Source organism: Numida meleagris, chromosome 27, assembly GCF_002078875.1.
Source record: "Numida meleagris isolate 19003 breed g44 Domestic line chromosome 27, NumMel1.0, whole genome shotgun sequence".
Classification (NCBI taxonomy): domain Eukaryota; kingdom Metazoa; phylum Chordata; class Aves; order Galliformes; family Numididae; genus Numida; species Numida meleagris.
This window is the reverse complement of record NC_034435.1, coordinates 2,913,468-2,930,294: the sequence shown is the minus strand read 5'-3', so window position 1 is coordinate 2,930,294 and position 16,827 is coordinate 2,913,468. Positions and strand designations below refer to the sequence as shown.

At 54.6% G+C, this 16,827-nt stretch overlaps 2 protein-coding genes across 7 annotated transcripts in view; one reads left to right on the top strand and one right to left on the bottom strand.

Annotated features, from left to right (window-relative positions):
- The window catches only part of SBNO2 (strawberry notch homolog 2), a 55,142-nt gene extending 40,080 nt beyond the window's left edge, over positions 1–15,062 (top strand). For 4 of the 6 annotated variants that reach the window (XM_021378483.1, XM_021378484.1, XM_021378486.1 and 1 more), the window contains 21 exons: positions 97–214; positions 397–502; positions 941–1,094; positions 1,491–1,667; positions 2,180–2,277; positions 4,637–4,719; positions 5,716–5,916; positions 6,022–6,197; positions 6,382–6,513; positions 6,807–6,942; positions 7,588–7,700; positions 8,791–8,862; positions 9,228–9,336; positions 9,627–9,701; positions 10,045–10,188; positions 10,419–10,513; positions 10,836–10,928; positions 11,142–11,273; positions 11,511–11,587; positions 11,766–11,956; positions 12,296–15,062. In XM_021378483.1, coding sequence (XP_021234158.1) covers positions 97–214; positions 397–502; positions 941–1,094; positions 1,491–1,667; positions 2,180–2,277; positions 4,637–4,719; positions 5,716–5,916; positions 6,022–6,197; positions 6,382–6,513; positions 6,807–6,942; positions 7,588–7,700; positions 8,791–8,862; positions 9,228–9,336; positions 9,627–9,701; positions 10,045–10,188; positions 10,419–10,513; positions 10,836–10,928; positions 11,142–11,273; positions 11,511–11,587; positions 11,766–11,956; positions 12,296–12,978 — 3,165 coding nt within the window. In that variant the 3' untranslated portion in view covers positions 12,979–15,062. Of the gene's footprint in view, positions 1–96; positions 215–396; positions 503–940; positions 1,095–1,490; positions 1,668–2,179; positions 2,278–4,636; positions 4,720–5,715; positions 5,921–6,021; positions 6,198–6,381; positions 6,514–6,806; positions 6,943–7,587; positions 7,701–8,790; positions 8,863–9,227; positions 9,337–9,626; positions 9,702–10,044; positions 10,189–10,418; positions 10,514–10,835; positions 10,929–11,141; positions 11,274–11,510; positions 11,588–11,765; positions 11,957–12,295 lie in introns of all 6 variants that reach the window. The other 2 variants (XM_021378485.1, XM_021378487.1) reach the window with 2 other exon arrangements.
- Positions 15,871–16,827, bottom strand: part of GPX4 (glutathione peroxidase 4) — a 1,629-nt gene continuing 672 nt past the window's right edge. The window contains exons 2-5 of the mRNA XM_021379016.1: positions 16,672–16,823; positions 16,554–16,578; positions 16,240–16,299; positions 15,871–16,134 (exon numbers count right to left, since the gene is read on the bottom strand). Coding sequence (XP_021234691.1) covers positions 16,102–16,134; positions 16,240–16,299; positions 16,554–16,578; positions 16,672–16,823 — 270 coding nt within the window. The 3' untranslated portion in view covers positions 15,871–16,101. The remainder of the gene's footprint in view (positions 16,135–16,239; positions 16,300–16,553; positions 16,579–16,671; positions 16,824–16,827) is intronic.

Below are 16,827 nucleotides of genomic sequence, written 5' to 3'. Positions count from 1 at the left end.
CTGGTTGTTCAGTAGGTTGGAGGAGGCAGGGTTGGATTTTCTGCCATTCTCGTAATGAAGAGATGGCCTTTCTCCTTAACGGACGTTCACTTTCAGATTGTATTTGATGAATGCCACAAAGCCAAAAATGCCAGCTCTACTAAAATGGGCAAAGCAGTGTTGGACCTTCAGAACAAACTGCCTCAGGCGAGGGTTGTTTACGCCAGTGCCACAGGTGAGCTTCTGTCAGCATGGAGGGGGCACCGTGTGAGCAGATGCCAGGGCAATACTTGGAAAGGTCCCTGGGTCTGGTAAGACATGATGGCAAACGAGCATCCTTCTGGGCGTTCACTTTGCTAGAGTCAACGCTGTTTACAACTGCTGTGGTTTTGCTGACAGTGAGTTCTGTTCAAACAGGTGCCTCTGAGCCAAAAAACATGATCTATATGAGCCGCCTGGGAATCTGGGGGGAGGGCACCCCGTTCCATGCGTTTGATGAGTTCCTGCATGCAATTGAAAAGAGGTAAGTCACGTCCAGCATCCCCCTTCATCTGCCTTACCTTTTCTGGCAGCCTTTGTTTGTCCCTGGAAGAGAAGTGCTGGCCAGAGATCCAATCGATATCTTCTTGGGGAATTCCTGTTTGCTCGTGAAAACAAGAAAAGCCCAAGCAATCCCAGCAGTCTCATGGCTGAACACTCTGTACCTGCACAGCGTCAGCCTTTAAAGAGTGGGAGAGACCATAGGGGTCAGCGGGATCCCTACAAGCTGGACACTGTCCTCTCAGTTTCTAGAGAAAGTCAAATGGAAGGACAGCTGCAGGAGTTGTTTTCCCCTTTAGGAACTGGGTGTAATGCGTGTTGGAGGGCAGCTTGAGCCATGGGAACGAGTTGTTCTGCAGAAGCACTCACCCGTGCTGCCCTGTGGAATAGGGGGGGGTCTCACAGCTGTTTCTTCTTCCAGGGGAGTTGGTGCAATGGAGATCGTGGCCATGGACATGAAGGTCAGCGGAATGTACATTGCCAGGCAGCTCAGTTTCACCGGAGTGACCTTCAGGATCGAGGAGATCCCTCTGGATCAGCAGTACAAGATTGTCTATGACAAAGCAGCAAAGTTGGTGAGCTGGTCCCACTGCAGTGGGGAGACCAGTGTATAACTGTGATTGGGGCACTGCCACTTGTTATGTGGGAGGGGCTGAAGTCTCTGGACAGGGCCATTACCACAAACTGTTTTTTTAATGAGAAAAAGGGTGCGTGCCCTCAGCTTTCATAAGATAAAGAAGTCTTGTACTTTTTTACTTCTATTTACAAGTTCTGTGTTTGCAAACCAGAGCTTGCAGCATCGTGCTAATGCAGAAAGGAGAGAATGAGCAGACTGCCCGCTCAGCCTAACACAGCAGCATCAATGCTGAAGTTAAATCAGGCTATCAAACCCCAGACTGTTCTAATAGTTGCATGTACAGCAGTAATGAGAAACAAGATATTAACTCAGCCTTTCTCGGTGCTGTCTGCAGTGGGCAGAGGCCTTGATGGTGTTCCAGCAGGCAGCTGACCTGATCGGCTTGGAGTCTCGGAAATCCCTGTGGGGTCAGTTCTGGTCAGCTCACCAGCGCTTCTTCAAGTATCTCTGCATTGCTGCTAAAGTCCGGCGACTCGTTGAGCTTGCCAAGGAGGAGCTGGCAAAGGACAAGGTGTGATATTAGAGGCTGGCTGCATGGGCAGCAGCCGTCAGTCTTAGATTCCAAGTGAAATTTTGTTGTCTGTAACCAAAGGGAGTTAATTGTTTTTGGGAACGTTTGCAGTAAACTATACTGGGGAGTTAATCACACCTTTTCTTCTGAGGCTGTTTGCTTCTGGCGAACATGGGCAAGCTGATTTGAAACAGCGTTTTGGGCCATGTTCAAGCTAGAAGTGGTTCCAGGTGTTTCACCTTTAGCACAGCCCTATCCTTACATTCATCAGGATGTGATTTAGAAATTCCAGACAGAAGCTACTTAGCAAAACCAGCTTCTGAAAGCAAGGCATCCCCTCAGTGGTGTGCAGAGAGGTTTGAAAGATGGTTCTCGATCAGCAGCCCTGCTACAGCCCAGCATCCTTTGGACAGGGCCAAAGAAAGATGTACCTGGAACCACGAGATGTGATCTCTTGAGCCTCTAGGTGCTTGCCCTGATGCCAGCTGTGCCATCCTTGTGTTTCCCTGCAGTGCATCGTCATTGGCTTGCAGTCCACCGGCGAGGCTCGCACCCGAGAAGTCCTGGATGAGAATGATGGGCATCTCAATTGTTTTGTTTCTGCTGCAGAGTGAGTTAAAACTCCTTGCTTTTCTTTCTCTGGAGGGGATGCATGGGAGGCTGGAGGCATGCGAGGGAAAGCCCTGCCCTGGGGCCGCTTAGGACCTGCAGTTCCACGAATTCAGTTTCATATGAGCTGTAAATGGAGAGGACACTTCATTGTGTTCTTCAGGTGCTGTTTCTTTAGTGGCACTTTGAGGTAGGTCCTGTATTTCTGAGGTCTCCTGTTGTCCAAACTTGCACAAACAGCCTGACCTGTCTGCACCCAGAAAAGAACCAGCAAGTATAGGAGGGCCAGAAACGTGAGCTCAGGTCTGGTTCATGGGAGTCTGACTCAGGAAAACAGTGCTGTTGACACTGAAGAAGCAAGCGAGGGAATCTCATGTCATGGCAGAAGCTGGGGTGGTGGGGGGAAGCAGAGACCCAAGGAGTTCAGGTTCCGTGGTGCTGGCTTTCAGGGCAAGTACGAGGCAGGAGAGGTGGTGGGGTTCTCCAGTTCCTTCCCAGCTGAGGAGAGCTGGGAGTGAAGGCAGCAGCAGGACCCATGCTGTCCTTCTGGCAGAGATTGAGGCATGCTCTCCCTTGTGTCAGCACCTCTCACATTGCCAGCCTGTCCCCTGGCTGCTCCTGTGCAACGAGGTGATGGATTGAGTTGTGTGTCTTCTGCAGGCAGCAGAGCTGTTGCTGTTGTCTTTTGAAATGGGTTTTAATGCCGGTGAAAGCAATGAGTGATGCCATGGACAGTGCGTGTCCAGGTCAGGCTGAGCTCCCTCCCTTCCTATGGGAGGCTCTATGTTAGCCTGTGTCAGTCTCTGCTGTCTCCAGTCCACCCCTGAAATACGAGTACAGCTTGGTGATGGCGTGCCAGGCAAATCTGTCGACTGCTTGAATCAATTTGGTCTCTTGAACCGATTCCTGCATCTCTGAATTCAGAGGAACTCGGTGAGAGGACCATGTGGTCCCTTTGAGCCTCTCTCAGCTTTCCAAAGAGAAAAGCTCTGTTTCTGATTGCACGCACTGCTCGGCTCTGTCCCTGCTTTAAGGGCAGGAGCAGTTGGCTCAGCAGCATTGCTCAGATAACTGGATGTCCTCTGGCATCTGCGGAGCGTCTAATTGCAGCGTCCTGGTTTTACAGCACTTCAGGGGATTTCTTGAGGGGAGTGTGCTGGGAAGAAGCAATTGCTTAAAAGATGCCGAGAAACAGAGTTAAAAGTGAGCTGATTGCTCAGCGAGCAAATACCAGCCCAGCCCTTTGTTCGCAGGGAAGGCGGGGGAGGAAAAGGAGCAAGGTCAGTGGCAGAGAGGCTCCAGACCTGAGAGTGAGCTTTGCATTGTGTGCCACAGCTCAGGCCAGCACACGAGGCAGAAGGGCCGTGCCCGGTGCCCTGTCACCACAGTCCCTCAGCAGCCAGCCCAGGGCCCTGCCCCTTCAGGGAGTGGGGCTGTGTCCTTCAGCCCCTCACACCGAGGGTCTTACGGCCCCCTCCCAGTTCCCAGTGCCCCCTCATTCTCCCCCAGGTGACTTGTCATGTCCACACCTCTCAGCTGTTGCTTTCAACATATTTTTTTTCAACCAGAGCTCATTCAGCACTGCCTTCTCGTTGCACTGGGAGGTTCGTCCCCATCCAGCGTGATCAGCATTGAAGCGTTTGCTCTTTTGTTTGCAGAACAGACCACAGAAACACTTAATTCCCACATCTTCTGACTTCCCCATTCACCTGAAACCACCGCTTTTCCCATGTTTTGTCACTTCTCTCTGTTTTGTGGGCAAGCGGGCCCATGTCCAGTTAACCAAAGGACTTGGTGGAGCGCGTTTGTTGGACAGCCCGACAGTGGTCTCCGCTGTCAGAAGGCAGAGAGGGACTGAGACTGACTGCATTTTTCAGTAGTGATGTAACGGCTTCCCAGGATCGTGTTTCCTGTTTCAAACTCCCTCCTCAGTTGCTGTATAAAGGTCTTGGAACTTTGGCGTGCCGCATGGCAGCACGGAGCGCGGGGTCTGCTCTGCTTTTGTCGCAGCATCTCCCAGGAGTGGCCCTGCTCCAGCAGGAGGCTGCGTTCCCAGCGCTGTGTGCACAGCCTGCCCTCAGCAAGCCTGTCCCACAGCTGGGGATCTGCTGGCACAGGCCACGCTCCCATGGCTGGCTTGCGTGTCTCCTGCAGAACCCTTTGGTGCAATGCACTCGGCCTGAGCTGCTGCTGGTCTGGAGAGCCCCGCCATAGCAGTGGCTGGCCGACCACATGCTGTAGTTGTGGTGCTGGATTTACCCCCTCTTACATGAAATGTGCTGCTGTCTCAGATACACATTGCTACGTGATGACCAGCGATGTTCCTGGTGGCTAGAATAAATTTTGCATCTTACTTTCAGAGGCGTCTTTCTATCACTAATTCAGAAGCACTTTCCTTCAACCAAAAGAAAGAGAGAAAAAGGAACTGGCATTAAAAGAAAACGTAAGAGCACACTCCACTGCCCAGCATTTGACCTCCTGCCTTGCTGCTTCACCCCAGCCACTCAGCTTTTTCTTTTCCTTTTTCCCCTTTCCCTACTTCATGCATTCGCTGCTCTGCCCTGGTTTCAGTTTGCCCTCCCGCACATCTCCTGTCACCGTCTCTCTTCTGGAGGACAGCAACCCTGTAGGTCACCACCCCCTCCTCCCCCAAACCCACTCCCTGCCACCAGCATAGGGCCGAGCCTCCACCACTCGCCCAGCAGCTGCTCCCCTTCCCTGGACTGGTGGGCAGGCAGCAGTCCTGGCTGCACATTTCCATCTTGCAGCAAAGGGCTTCTCCACTGCCCCTTATACTTAGCTTGGCAGGTGTCCTGGGGAAAAAATGACTTCCCTGCCAATGCATTGGCTGTGGCTGCAGGTAAGAGCAGTTTGGGAATTTCTCCTCCAGTGGGATGGGAGGAAGGGTGGACAGCAGCACAGGCAGATTGTGGAGGTTTTCCTGGCGGGTTGCTGTTGCAGAGCAGCCTGTGCAAGCTGATTTTTGTGAACCCTCTCTCACACGGCAGGGGCATGTCTTAACTGTGCTTGGAAGTCAACAACGTCCCATCTGCAAACACCAAAACACTGTCACCTTCCCGCTGCTTGCTCATTCCTCTGGAGGCAGCCAGACCTGCGGGCTCCTTCCCCTGAGGAGTTAGCACTGCTTAGCGCCAGACGTGTGTTATCCTGACGTGTGCAATCAGCTGCAGCCCTGATACGAATTGCCTTGTTCTTCCTTTCTCTCTCTTCCTTTCTCTTTCTCTCTCCTTCCCCCTCTCTCCCTCCCTTCCCAACTGTCCTGCTCTGCCCAGGAGGCTTTCTCTCTCTGAGATCAGCCTTTCACTGGGGGCAGGCTCGGCTGTTTTGTGATCTCTCCTCCTCCTCTTTCCGAGCTGGCACTTGCTGTTTTTGCACAAGGCTGGGGTCTCTCCCTGACCCTGCTCGCTCTCCCTTGCAGGCAAGCAGAGGGGCCGCTGCGCCAAGGCTCTGAAGGGCATGTGTGACCCGATGGGGGTGATCAAGATCAGCGATGACAGCAGCACCGACTCGGACATGGGGCTCGACAGCGACTTCAACTCCTCCCCAGAGTCCGTGCTTGAGACCGACGATGTCATCTTCATCGAGCAGGCCTTCAATGGCTTTGTGACTGAGAGCAGAAGTAAGCAGAGCAGCAGCACGGGATTGGCTCCCTTCTTGCTGGTGGGAGCTCCTCCTCTGATTTGCCGTTTCCAGGTGACCCTAAACTTTTACATTTCATTTGCAGGTAGTTTTCACATGCTGCCTTCCCATAAAGAGATGCATGGCCTGAGAGAACTGGAGCACGTGGAAAAGATGAAGCAGGACCTACTAGCAAAAGTAAAAGCACTGGGCAAAGAGCTACCTCTCAATACCTTGGATGAACTGATCAATCACTTTGGGGGACCGGAGCACGTGGCTGAGGTACTCCTTCACGATCTAGTGTATTTGGGTGACACTAGGTGATAGGAAAAGGGGCCAGCAGACAGAGTTGCTACTGGAAGAGAGCTTCCTTTCCTTCCTGGCTGACTGACCTCCTAAACACTCCATACTGGTGCCCTGTGCAGGTCTGCCCTCTCTGATAACAGCCCCTCTCTTTTCTGTGCAGATGACCGGGCGGAAGGGCCGTGTGGTTTGCAGACCGGATGGCTCTGTCATGTTTGAATCTCGTGCAGAGCAAGGCCTCTCTATCGACCACGTTAACCTGAAGGAGAAGGAGCGTTTTATGAATGGGGAAAAGGTGAGTTAGGTCTGAGCCAAGGAAACCCCCAAACCTCTGCATGGAGTGAGCGCACAGAGTGGAAAGGGAAAGGGAAAGGGAAAAGGAAGGGGAAGGTGCCTGTGTGCATTTGCCTTGCCAGCCTTAGATCAGCAAAGCTCTGCACCTTCTGTCTGCCTGTGCCTATCCTGCTGGAAGGTGACAAGGAGGCCTACGAGCTGCCATTGTCCTGTGGGCTATTTCCTATAACAGTTTTGCAACTACACAGGAACCTCACTGCCCTTTCTCATGTGTTCTCTCTTTCTCTCTCTCAGCTTGTAGCAATAATCTCCGAGGCCTCCAGCTCAGGAATCTCTCTCCAAGCAGACAGACGGGTGAAAAACCAGAAGCGCCGGGTCCACATGACGCTGGAGCTGCCCTGGAGCGCAGACCGTGCCATTCAGCAGTTTGGTGAGGGCTGAGGGTCCTTGGTCACTTTCCCCTTCCCCTGAGCATGGTGCAGATGGTGAAGTCTCGGGCAGCCCTGAAAAGGAAAGGCAATGATGTGTGGCTTCCTGAGCCAGGCTGGTGCTGCAGTCCTGCAGCTTTCTGAGGGATGTCACCTTTCAGAGCGCAGCGCTCCTCTGCTTTGCTTTGGGTTGGCAATCCAGACACAAAGCAGTCGTGTCTGACTGAACCTGTGGGGAAGGTTTGTGTTGACTTCGGAAGTGGTTTGCAGTATGGAAAGGGAGAAGCCTTCCTATCTATACGTGGGAGCAGAAGGCATCCCCATGAAACACGCCTGAAGGTTTCTGTTCCATCCTGTAGAGGCTCTGTAGGATGAGAAGAGCAAGTTCCTCAATACGTGAGCACAAAAGAGTTAGTGCACTCCATAGCTCAAACCCGGAGCATGAGGGCTATAAACTCAACTCTGACAAGGTCTCAGCAGCAGCAGAGTGATGAAGGCAGCTGTACCTCTGTCCTTTTCCCCCAGGGGAAAGACCTGGTTTGAAACCAGCATGGCGTGGAAAGTTGTTTTGCCTCTCACCTTCTGCTCAGGTTCTCTTCATTACCAGGCTGTACCAACCTCTCCTTTCCCTTCTCGTGTCCCTGTAGGTAGAACACACCGATCGAACCAGGTTTCTGCTCCAGAGTATGTCTTCCTTATTTCTGAGCTAGCTGGAGAGAGGAGGTTTGCATCCATTGTGGCAAAACGTCTGGAGAGCCTAGTAAGTGCCCTGCAGCAAATAAATTAGTGTGTCAACTCCAATTCTTTCTGAATGGCTTCCATTCCAGTGTTCTTACTGGCATGGCCACTGTAAGTAGTAGGAGGGATTGCATCATCCCCTGACTTGAAAGCTTTGCAGTTGAGGAATGCAGAAGGCCTTTAACATCCTAAGATTTGGGAAAGGAAGTGAAGAATAACTGAGGTAACAGGAGGATTTTGGGGGAAGCAGAATTCCAGATGCTGGAATTCCCCCACACTATTACAGGAGTGCACACCCACCTATTTCCAGAAAGCCAATGAAGTAACATATGGAATAATTAATTAGCCTATGTTTCATTTTCATTCCCTTCTGATAAATCCCCAAATACTTTGGTAAAGTCCCAGTATTCCAGAAAATCGCTCCTGCCCATAGAGCATTAATATCCTGTCCTCTTCTGATACTGGCCAGCCTTGGTGTCCTGGTTTCAGCTGGGACAGAGGGGTAGGTTATTTTCTTCATACTGAGTGCTATGATGCTCTGTGTTGGCTTTGGGAGAAACGCAGTGCTGATAACACACCGATGTTTTAGTTGTTGCTGAGCAGTGCTGCACAGAGCCAAGCCCATTTCAGCTTGTCCTGCTGTCCTACCAGCGAGGGGAGCTGGGGTGGGAGGGGAGAGACCCAGGGCAGCTGACCTACACTCACAAAGGGATGTTCCATAGCATATGACATCATGTGAAAAAACTTTAAAAACGGTGGGGAGTTGGCCAGGGGGCAGCTGCTGCTCGGGGGCTGGCTGGGCATCGGTCAGCAGGTGGTGAGCAATGGTATTGTGCATCGTTTGTTTTGTCAGCATATTATTATCGTTGCTGTTATTATTCTCCTTTTCTTTTCCTTTGCTGCCTTAGTAAATAGTTTTTATCTCAACCCACAAGTTCTGTTTCACTGTTTTTTTTCCAATTCTCTGCCCCAGCCCACTGGGAGGGTGAGAGTGAGCAAGTGACACTGTGGTGCTGAGCAGCTGCCCGGTTCAATCACAGCATTTGGCCATCCTTTGTAGGTGTTTTGCATCAGCTAAAAGCAAGAACTTTGTGCTTGGTCTGTCTTCCTAGGGTGCCTTAACTCACGGAGACCGAAGGGCCACTGAATCCCGAGACCTCAGCAAGTACAACTTTGAGAATAAGGTAACTCGCAGCTGTTCTCAGGGTAGCTCAGCCAAGGAGCAGTCACAGCAGTTAGTGAGCGCCTTCAGGAGGAGCCAGGGACAGGCAGATCATTGCTGGCATCTACAGGCAGGATCTGGCTTTGCAGCATCAGCACCCAGCATCCCAAGTGTGACATCCAGAACTGAGTTGCTCCGCCAGGGAGCAGCCCCTGTCCCCGGGGAAGCTAGTGTCATTGCTGGATGAGGGTGTGCAGGGTCCTCCACTCTGGTCCCTGCGGACAGGGCATGCCCCTGACCCACAGCATCCCTCAGTACAGCCCTCTCTCAGTGAGGTTTCTCTGCAAGTCATTTCCACCCATGCATTACTCTTGTCTGCTTTCACAGTATGGGGCTAAAGCACTAGACAGAGTTCTCTCCACTATCCTCAACTACACGGAGAACAGAGTCCCTGTGCCCAAGAGCTACGACAGAGGAGAGGCTGCATTTTTCCAGGGTAAGAACATCATCAGCTCCAGGGTTCCTGCTGCATCTTTCTGGCCAGGTTGATCTCAGGGTTGGGATGTCTGAAGAAAGCAAGCAGCAGCTGGGAGCAGAAGCTCAGAGGGAACCCTACCACTGACCTAATGACTCAGTGGTCACACAGATGCATGTCACCCTGCCGAGCAAAGGGGAAAATGGGTGTGGGGCAGACTTTGCTGTGAAACAATGGGTACTGATGAAGGGGAAGTGTTACTGTTAGGGGTGGGGCTGGCCCTTAGCTCAAGCTGCTTTCTCTTTTTCCAGAAATGAAGCAAGGTCTTATCTCTGTGGGGATCTGCTGTAATCACTTGAAGTATGGCACTGTCTCAGTAGAGAAAGGTACGTGTCGTATTTTTCCTGCCCAATGTCAGAGAGAAATGGCATTGTTGTGGCCCTCCCACCCCACCTGCACCAGATCACAGCCTCAAAGAGCTTGCTGTGCAGCCAGGGCAGAACATGGCACTGCTGCTGTGAGGGCAGAGTCCTGCAGGGATCAGTCCACGCTGCAGATAGCATTTCCCTGCAGCAGCCTGGCAGCTCACAGCCCGGAGGAACAGCCCTTGGGCTGCTCTCTTGTTTGTTGCTGCTGTCAGGAAGGGTGGGGATTCGCTTGTTGAGTGTCTTCAGGAATGTGCTGGTCAGACAGCTCCCCAATCTTCCCTTCTTTGCTGCACTCTTGCAGACTGCTCCATCACCAAGTTCCTCAACCGGATCCTGGGCCTGGAGGTGGACAAGCAGAACATGTTGTTCCAGTATTTCTCTGATACCTTTGACTATCTGATTGAAAAGGACAAGAAGGAGGGCAAATATGACATGGGCATCCTAGGTAAGGAGGAAGAGGGGTGATCAGACCTCTTCATACCACACCCCTGGGGTTCCCTGCACCTCCCTGTGCTGACCACTGGCTATTCCTCTGTCCCCATCGCCTTCTCAGGTGCTGGAGAGTCCCAGCCCCACATAGCACAGATCCTGAGACTCCTGTGCAGGAAGAGGAGCTGGCACAGGGAGATGGATCTTACACCTGAGCATGTGTTTTGGTCTTTCTTTGTGCTACAGATTTAGCTCCAGGAATTGATGAGATCTACGAGGAAAGCAAGGAGATCTTCCTGACCCCTGGGCACCCGCAGGATGGGCAGGTTGTGTTTTATAAGGTAGGCAGCCTGCACAGCTATCTCTGCAGTCCAGTCTTCTCCGTTGCTTCCCATGCTGGAGCTGTTAACTGCTGGATGCCCCCCTCCTCCTGCCCCATGCCTGTTTGTCATGCTTGTGTCACGTTTGCTGTGGTCGTGAGCAGGTCCCTGATTGGTGCCTTAAGGGCTCAGGGCTATCATGCCCTGGAGTGCAGCCTGGCAGAGCCTTGTTTCCAGGCTGCAGCAGCACCAAGTGTGTGCTGAGGGCGTGTTTTGTGAGACAGGCATTGGTACATTAGTCCTCTGCTCTGAAGTTACAAAATCCCTGTTTGTCCTCATTTAGATCAGCGTTGACAGAGGCCTGAAGTGGGAGGAAGCTTATGAGAAGTCACTGAAACTGACAGGATCCTATGATGGGTTCTACCTCTCCTACAAGGTAGGTTCTGGGGCTCTGCCAGGGTGACACTTCAGCTGAGAGGATGGCTCCTCAGAGGAGGTCTGCACGGCCCTTGGGCTGTGCCTGACCTTGTGCTGGGGGCTGGGAGATGCCTCCAAGATCTGCATCATGGAAAGGGTTTGGTTCAGACAAGGATGGGCCCTGGGGGGGGAGAGGCCCATGCGACTGTAACCATCAGCTCTGCCCCAACAGACACGAGGCAGCAAATACACCTGTCTGCTGGCAGAGCAGGGCCGTGGCAAGAACTTCATCCTCTACAAGCCAAATATTGGGAAGCAGAGCCAGCCTGAGAGCTTGGACAGTCTGCACAAGAAATACCGGCAGGTAGGCAGGAGCTGCAGTCCTGCAGCGTGGGGGGAGGGGCAAACATCTTTCTCTGAGCAGGGCTGGCTCAAGGACATTCATGTAACCCTTCTACACCTTCTCATGTCCCTGTTGTGCATCAGGCAGAACTGGTGGTAGCACCTGGGTGTGCTGACTCGCAGTCCTGGATTTCAGATGTCAGCTATATGTCAGACAGAGGAAAACGCTGACCTCTGCCTGTAACTGCTTCTTCTGCAGGTGACGCCTGAGGAAGCCAAGGAGCACTGGGAGAGCTGTTATCACTTCTCCTTGAAGAAGTGCAACCACGCTGTCTGGTAAGGGAGGCACAGCCCAAACCTGCCCAGTGCTCAGGGTGGGGGGCCTGTCCTGTGCTCCCCAGCAGTGCTGCTGGGGTCAGGGTCCGGCCTGTGGCAGTGAGTGGGGGGCATGCTACAGAGGCAGTGGGTGGAGCAATCTGCTGTACTGATTCAGGTTGTTTTCTCCCGTTTGAAGGAACAGGAACTGCAAGCTGATCCAGGAGGGGAAGGAGTGTTTCCAGGGCATGCGCCTGCGTCACTACTACATGCTGTGCGGGGCCCTGCTGCGGGTGTGGACCAGGATTGCCAGCATCATGGCAGACATCACTAACACCAGCTACCTGCAGATCGTCCGCCTCAAGACCAAAGAGAAGAAGAAGCAAGTTGGTAGGTGAAGTGTGGGGGAGGGAGTGGGGGCATTCCAGGATGTTCTAGGAGGAGGAAAGGAGGAGGAAGGGTTCCAGCCACCCAGTGCCACAATTTCCCTCCTAAACTGGGCTGTGTCCTGGCCTGGCAGCACCTGGACAGCCAATGCCACCTGACGGGTGTTTGGGCAGAGGGTGAGAGCTCTGGTCACAGCCCCATCTCCCTGCTCCACAGCCTGGCATCCACAGAGTGGATGGCAAATGCTCTTGTCAAATGGGTGCCCGTGCTCCTGCCTCTGTCCCCACAGCTCCCAGTCCGTTCCCAAAGTGCTCTGGGGACTGAGGCACGTTCCTCCCTTAGGGATAAAGATCCCCGAGAGCTGTGTCCGTAAGGTGCTGGAGGTGCTGAAGCAGATGGATGAGGACGTGAAGCGGAAGCACAACCAACTCCTCCAGGCGCAAGAGCAGAGCCTGCAGTTCTCCCTCCCGCTGCACGTGCTGCAGCAGCCCCTGGACCTCACGCAGACAGCACCCAGGCTCCCCCTACCCCAGCACTCCCTGCGCCCCAACGAGATCCTGGACCTGACCTACAGCCCTCCCAGCGACAGCATTCCCAACATGATGAACCTGGAGCCCAGCGCTCTGTGCTTCCCCCTGGAGCCTGTGCTCCCACCGCACCAGCAGCACGGATCTCCCTTTGGCTTCAGCCACCTTTCTGCCTTCAAGAACCCGGACCCCGTCCTGGAGGGGAGCGTGCCTCTGAGCTCTTCGCTGCAAGAACATCAACCCCTGCCTCACCCCGAGCCCTCACAGGCTCTGCAGCAGCAGCAGGAAGATTTTGTCCAACAGGATGGGAATATCAATTTCAGAGAGATCCTGGAGGACATGCTGAGGACGTTCAATGAAGCCCCCCAAGAGAACATATTCCCCCAGGAGCGCCAGAGCGTGATCCAGTTCAGTGGGCTTTCCCCAAACTTGAGAGCCTCTGGGTGCACCGGGCAATGCTCAGCCACTGCGGATCCGTATCCTTTGGTGCAGAGATGAGGGCTGGGGAGCCCTGGCTTTTCTACTGGTTTGGACTGATCCATTTCATTTTTTGAGGGAAGAAAAAAAAAAAAAAAAGAAAAAACAACCTATAGTTCCTTAAAGCAAAGTTTATTTATATATAATATACAGTCAGGCATGTATAGATTTGTATATAACGTGCTTGGGGGTAGTTGAGTGCTGCCAAGTTCAGCTGATCTGGACTGATGGTCTCTGCTGTGTTCGAGTCCCGCTCACGGGTCAGTGCTGTGTGGGACCGAGGAGAGACGCCCGTTCCCTGCAGACTACTGAGTTTCCAAGCCGGGTCGTGCCTCTCCCAGCCCAGAGCTCTGCAGCTGCAGCCCCTGGAGCTGCCTCAGCTTTGCAGCAAGGGCAGGAGCTGACTGCACCAGCTCCTGGTTAGCCAGGACAAACTGCTGAGTTTGTCACAGCTCCGCCACGCCGGGACCACGCAGGGATTGCCCGGAGCATTGGGGCCATGAGTCCCTTCGACCTCTCCTGAGCCTGCAGGGCTGCTGCAGCTGGCCGTGCTTTTCCCAAATTTTGCTGCCGTGTGCTTTTTGTCCTGGCCTCCTCCCCAGCCCTGTGCTGCAGGGCTTGTTCTTGGCTGGGACGGAGATGGCCTGGCTGCATCACCCACTGCTGCTCTCAGCCCCACAGAGAGGTCCCTGGCGAGCACAGGGACGTGCAGTATTGCTGCTCATGCTGCAAATCCAACCTCCAATACCAAAGAGCAAACGTCTGCTTTGCACTGCACTGCCCCAGATCCCCACCTGCCCCAGCAGCAGCGTGGGCAGCTGCCCCCCCCCCCCCCCCCCCAGCACAGAGGGCACTGCCACCGGCCCCACTCCGCACCTTGCACCTCGGCAGGTCCCGGGGACGTGTCTTGTTTTCTCTGCTTAACCTGAGGAGTGTGGCAGGAGGCTGGCAGCAGTGCCCCGGGAAGCTGCCCTGCATCCTCCCTTCCACATCTGTTCTCTGCCTTCGGTCACCTAGGTGTTCCCTGGAAGCAGCACTGGGATGCTTTCAGGGGAAGGACGCGAGCCCCTCCCTGGCTGGCCCAGCTTTTGGTGAGGACCTGGAGGGGCCACCACTGGCATCCCCCTGCCCGGACAGGTCACTCTTGAGGGGCTGCAGCTTTCCACGTGCCCCTGAGCCCCCCCCCAGGCACAGAGCCCCAGCTTTGGGAAGCGCCATGGGTCGCTGCAACCACAGAGATGGGAGCTGCCCGCCCTGATGTGCTGAGAGCAGGGGCAGCCCGTGGGCTCCCTGCCCTTCGTGCTGGGGGTTCCTCCCCCCCGCCCCCCCCCAGCCCCACTGTTTGACCGTGTCCAAGAAACCCTCCTTACCTCACAGCCTGCACCAAAGACGGGAGCCCCTGCGCGCAGCGGGGCCGCGCCGCTGCCCCCAAGATCCCAGCAGAGCAGGGCTCTCCCCCTTCCCCTCCTCCTAATTTAAAGTATTTCCCGGCTCACAACACTCAAACGTTCACTCACTCGGCACTTGCTGAATTCTCGGCGACGAGGGAAAAGGAAACCAAGAAAACCCAGTTCGGAGAGACTCAAACTCAGGAATCACGACGAGGTGTTCCCACCCGGGCGCCCTTTGCCCACCACTGCGCCGCATTTCCAGAGTCCCACGTGGTGGCTTTGACATACGATGATAAAATATATGCAATTATCCCTCCCCGATCTCTGAAAGACAGAGAGCACCTTCAAGGAAACCCCTCCCCGCCCTGATCCTGTGTTTTCGTCAGGGTTAATAATATGTAACGATATCTTTTAACTAAATTATTACGCCGTCGTCCTACTGATTGTATGTATTTTTAAATGAGTCCCTCTTTTTTTCTTCCCTTACACCTTTTTGTTAGCACTTTTTTAATCTGCTTGTCGTTTGCCTTATGTTTTTTTTTTTTTTCTATGTGTATTTATAATTGATGGAGATGTATATATGTAAAGAGATTTTTTTTTTTTTTAGAACAATGTGCCTTGGACTAATAATTCCCGAATTTTCTACTTGCCTCGGAAGGATCATTTTTCAATCTGCTCAGTAAAAAGAGAAAGGAGCCACGTGCGAGATGTCTGTAAGTCCCGGCTCTGTCTGTCCGGCCTCCCCCGGGCTCCCACCAGGCCTGGGTCCTGCACCCCACCGACTGCTGGCGCTCCCCACGCGCCGCCTGGCGCTGGGCCACCCCCTCCCCCTGGCAGGAGCGGGGCTGGGGGAGGATCCTGCCCAGACTGTGGCCTCCAAGTCAGAGGCCAACGTCCGTTTGTTTTCTTCCCCAGCTTTGCTGCAGCGAGCGCAGATAAAGGCGCTGTTGTTCGCGCTCATGACTCGATTGTGAGCTGCAGCGCGGGCACGGCCCTGCCCCGTGCCTCTCTCCTTACCCCAGAGAGGGGCACCCAGCCCCGCTCTGCTCCCAGCGTCACCCTTGCCCCACAGCTCAGCTCCACGTGCTGCGTCACCACGCCGTGTTTCGCCACAGCAGCGTCTGGGATTGTTGCGCAGTGGCTGCGTCTTGCAGCACTGAACGGGGAGTGCTGGTGCTGGGGGCAATGGCTGCTGCTGCATTTCCCAGCTCCTGGCCCCAGCAGCAAGGAACCTGCTATGGGCAGACACCGCTGTTGCACAGCGCAGCGCCCGGGGTCAGTTCCCCCAGTGGGACGTGCAGACACGTCCTCCTCTGCTTCAGCTTTTCCTGCATGCCCCCCTCGGGGCTGCAGCTGACCTGGGATTTGGTGTCATTTCCCCGTCAGCACTAATGAGGATTATCCCTACCGGCTCTGGTACATTGTGAAAGCTCCCAGCTGCCCACAGAGCCCTGGTCCCCCCCCAGCAAGCAGAGCGGAGCAGCACATCGGCTCCCTCCCCCTCCACACAGACAGCTACCAGTCATTTCCAGTGAGTTTATTGCAAGAGAACAGTAGGTACTACGTTATGTCTATAGGAAGGGGCTGCCCAGCAGAGGCCACCGGCCCCGTGACGCCTTCCTCCAGCGGGTGCACGCTAAATCTTCAGGTCTGCCTCACCAGCAAGCTGGCTTCAAGGCAGACCGTCATGGGGCTGGAGGATGGGGCCCAGGGGGAGCGGGGAGCGGTGCTGGGCAGCGGCTCGGGCGCAGCTCTACAGGTAGGAGGGCAGGTCCTTCTCGATCACCTGCGAGACCAAGGGGAGCATCACCTGGAGAGCAGCGCTGCCCTGAGCACCGCCAGGAGCCCTCTGCTGGGGCTGGGGGTCAGGCAGAACGCGGGCAGCACTTACGTAAGGATCCTCCATCGGGCTGTACCTCTTCACCACTTGGCCCTCGCGGTTGATAAGAAACTGTGGGAGTGAAGCAGCAGCCAAGTGAGAGGGTCCAGCTGCAGCCCGGGAAGGGCTGAGCAGGGCAGGGGCTGGGACAGGCGCTGCCCCAGAGCGGAGCTGTAGCCCTGCAGAGCTGCTGCCCCTCAGCCCCTTCCCATCCCACAGCCCGGTACCAGCACAGTGCAGTGGAGGGGGGGGGGTGTTCTCCCCACCGCCCCAAAGCTGAGGCCCTGCCTCACGCACAGTCCAGGAACCAGCAGCGCAGTCCCTACCTTAGTGAAGTTCCACTTGATGGCACTGGGAGAGAAAAAACAGGGGTGAGAAGGGCAGGAACGCTCTGTGCTGCGGCACTGCCCTCTCCCCCCCTTACTCCCCCCCCAAAGCACTCACTTTCCCAGCGTGCCCCGGCCCTTGGGCTGCTCCTTCATCCACTTCCACAGCGGGTGGGCGCCGTCCCCGTTGACCTCGATTTTGCTGAACATGTCGAACTTCACCCCGTAGCCCTCCGCGAAGGCTTTGATCTGCGCGTCGTCCCCGGGCTCCTGC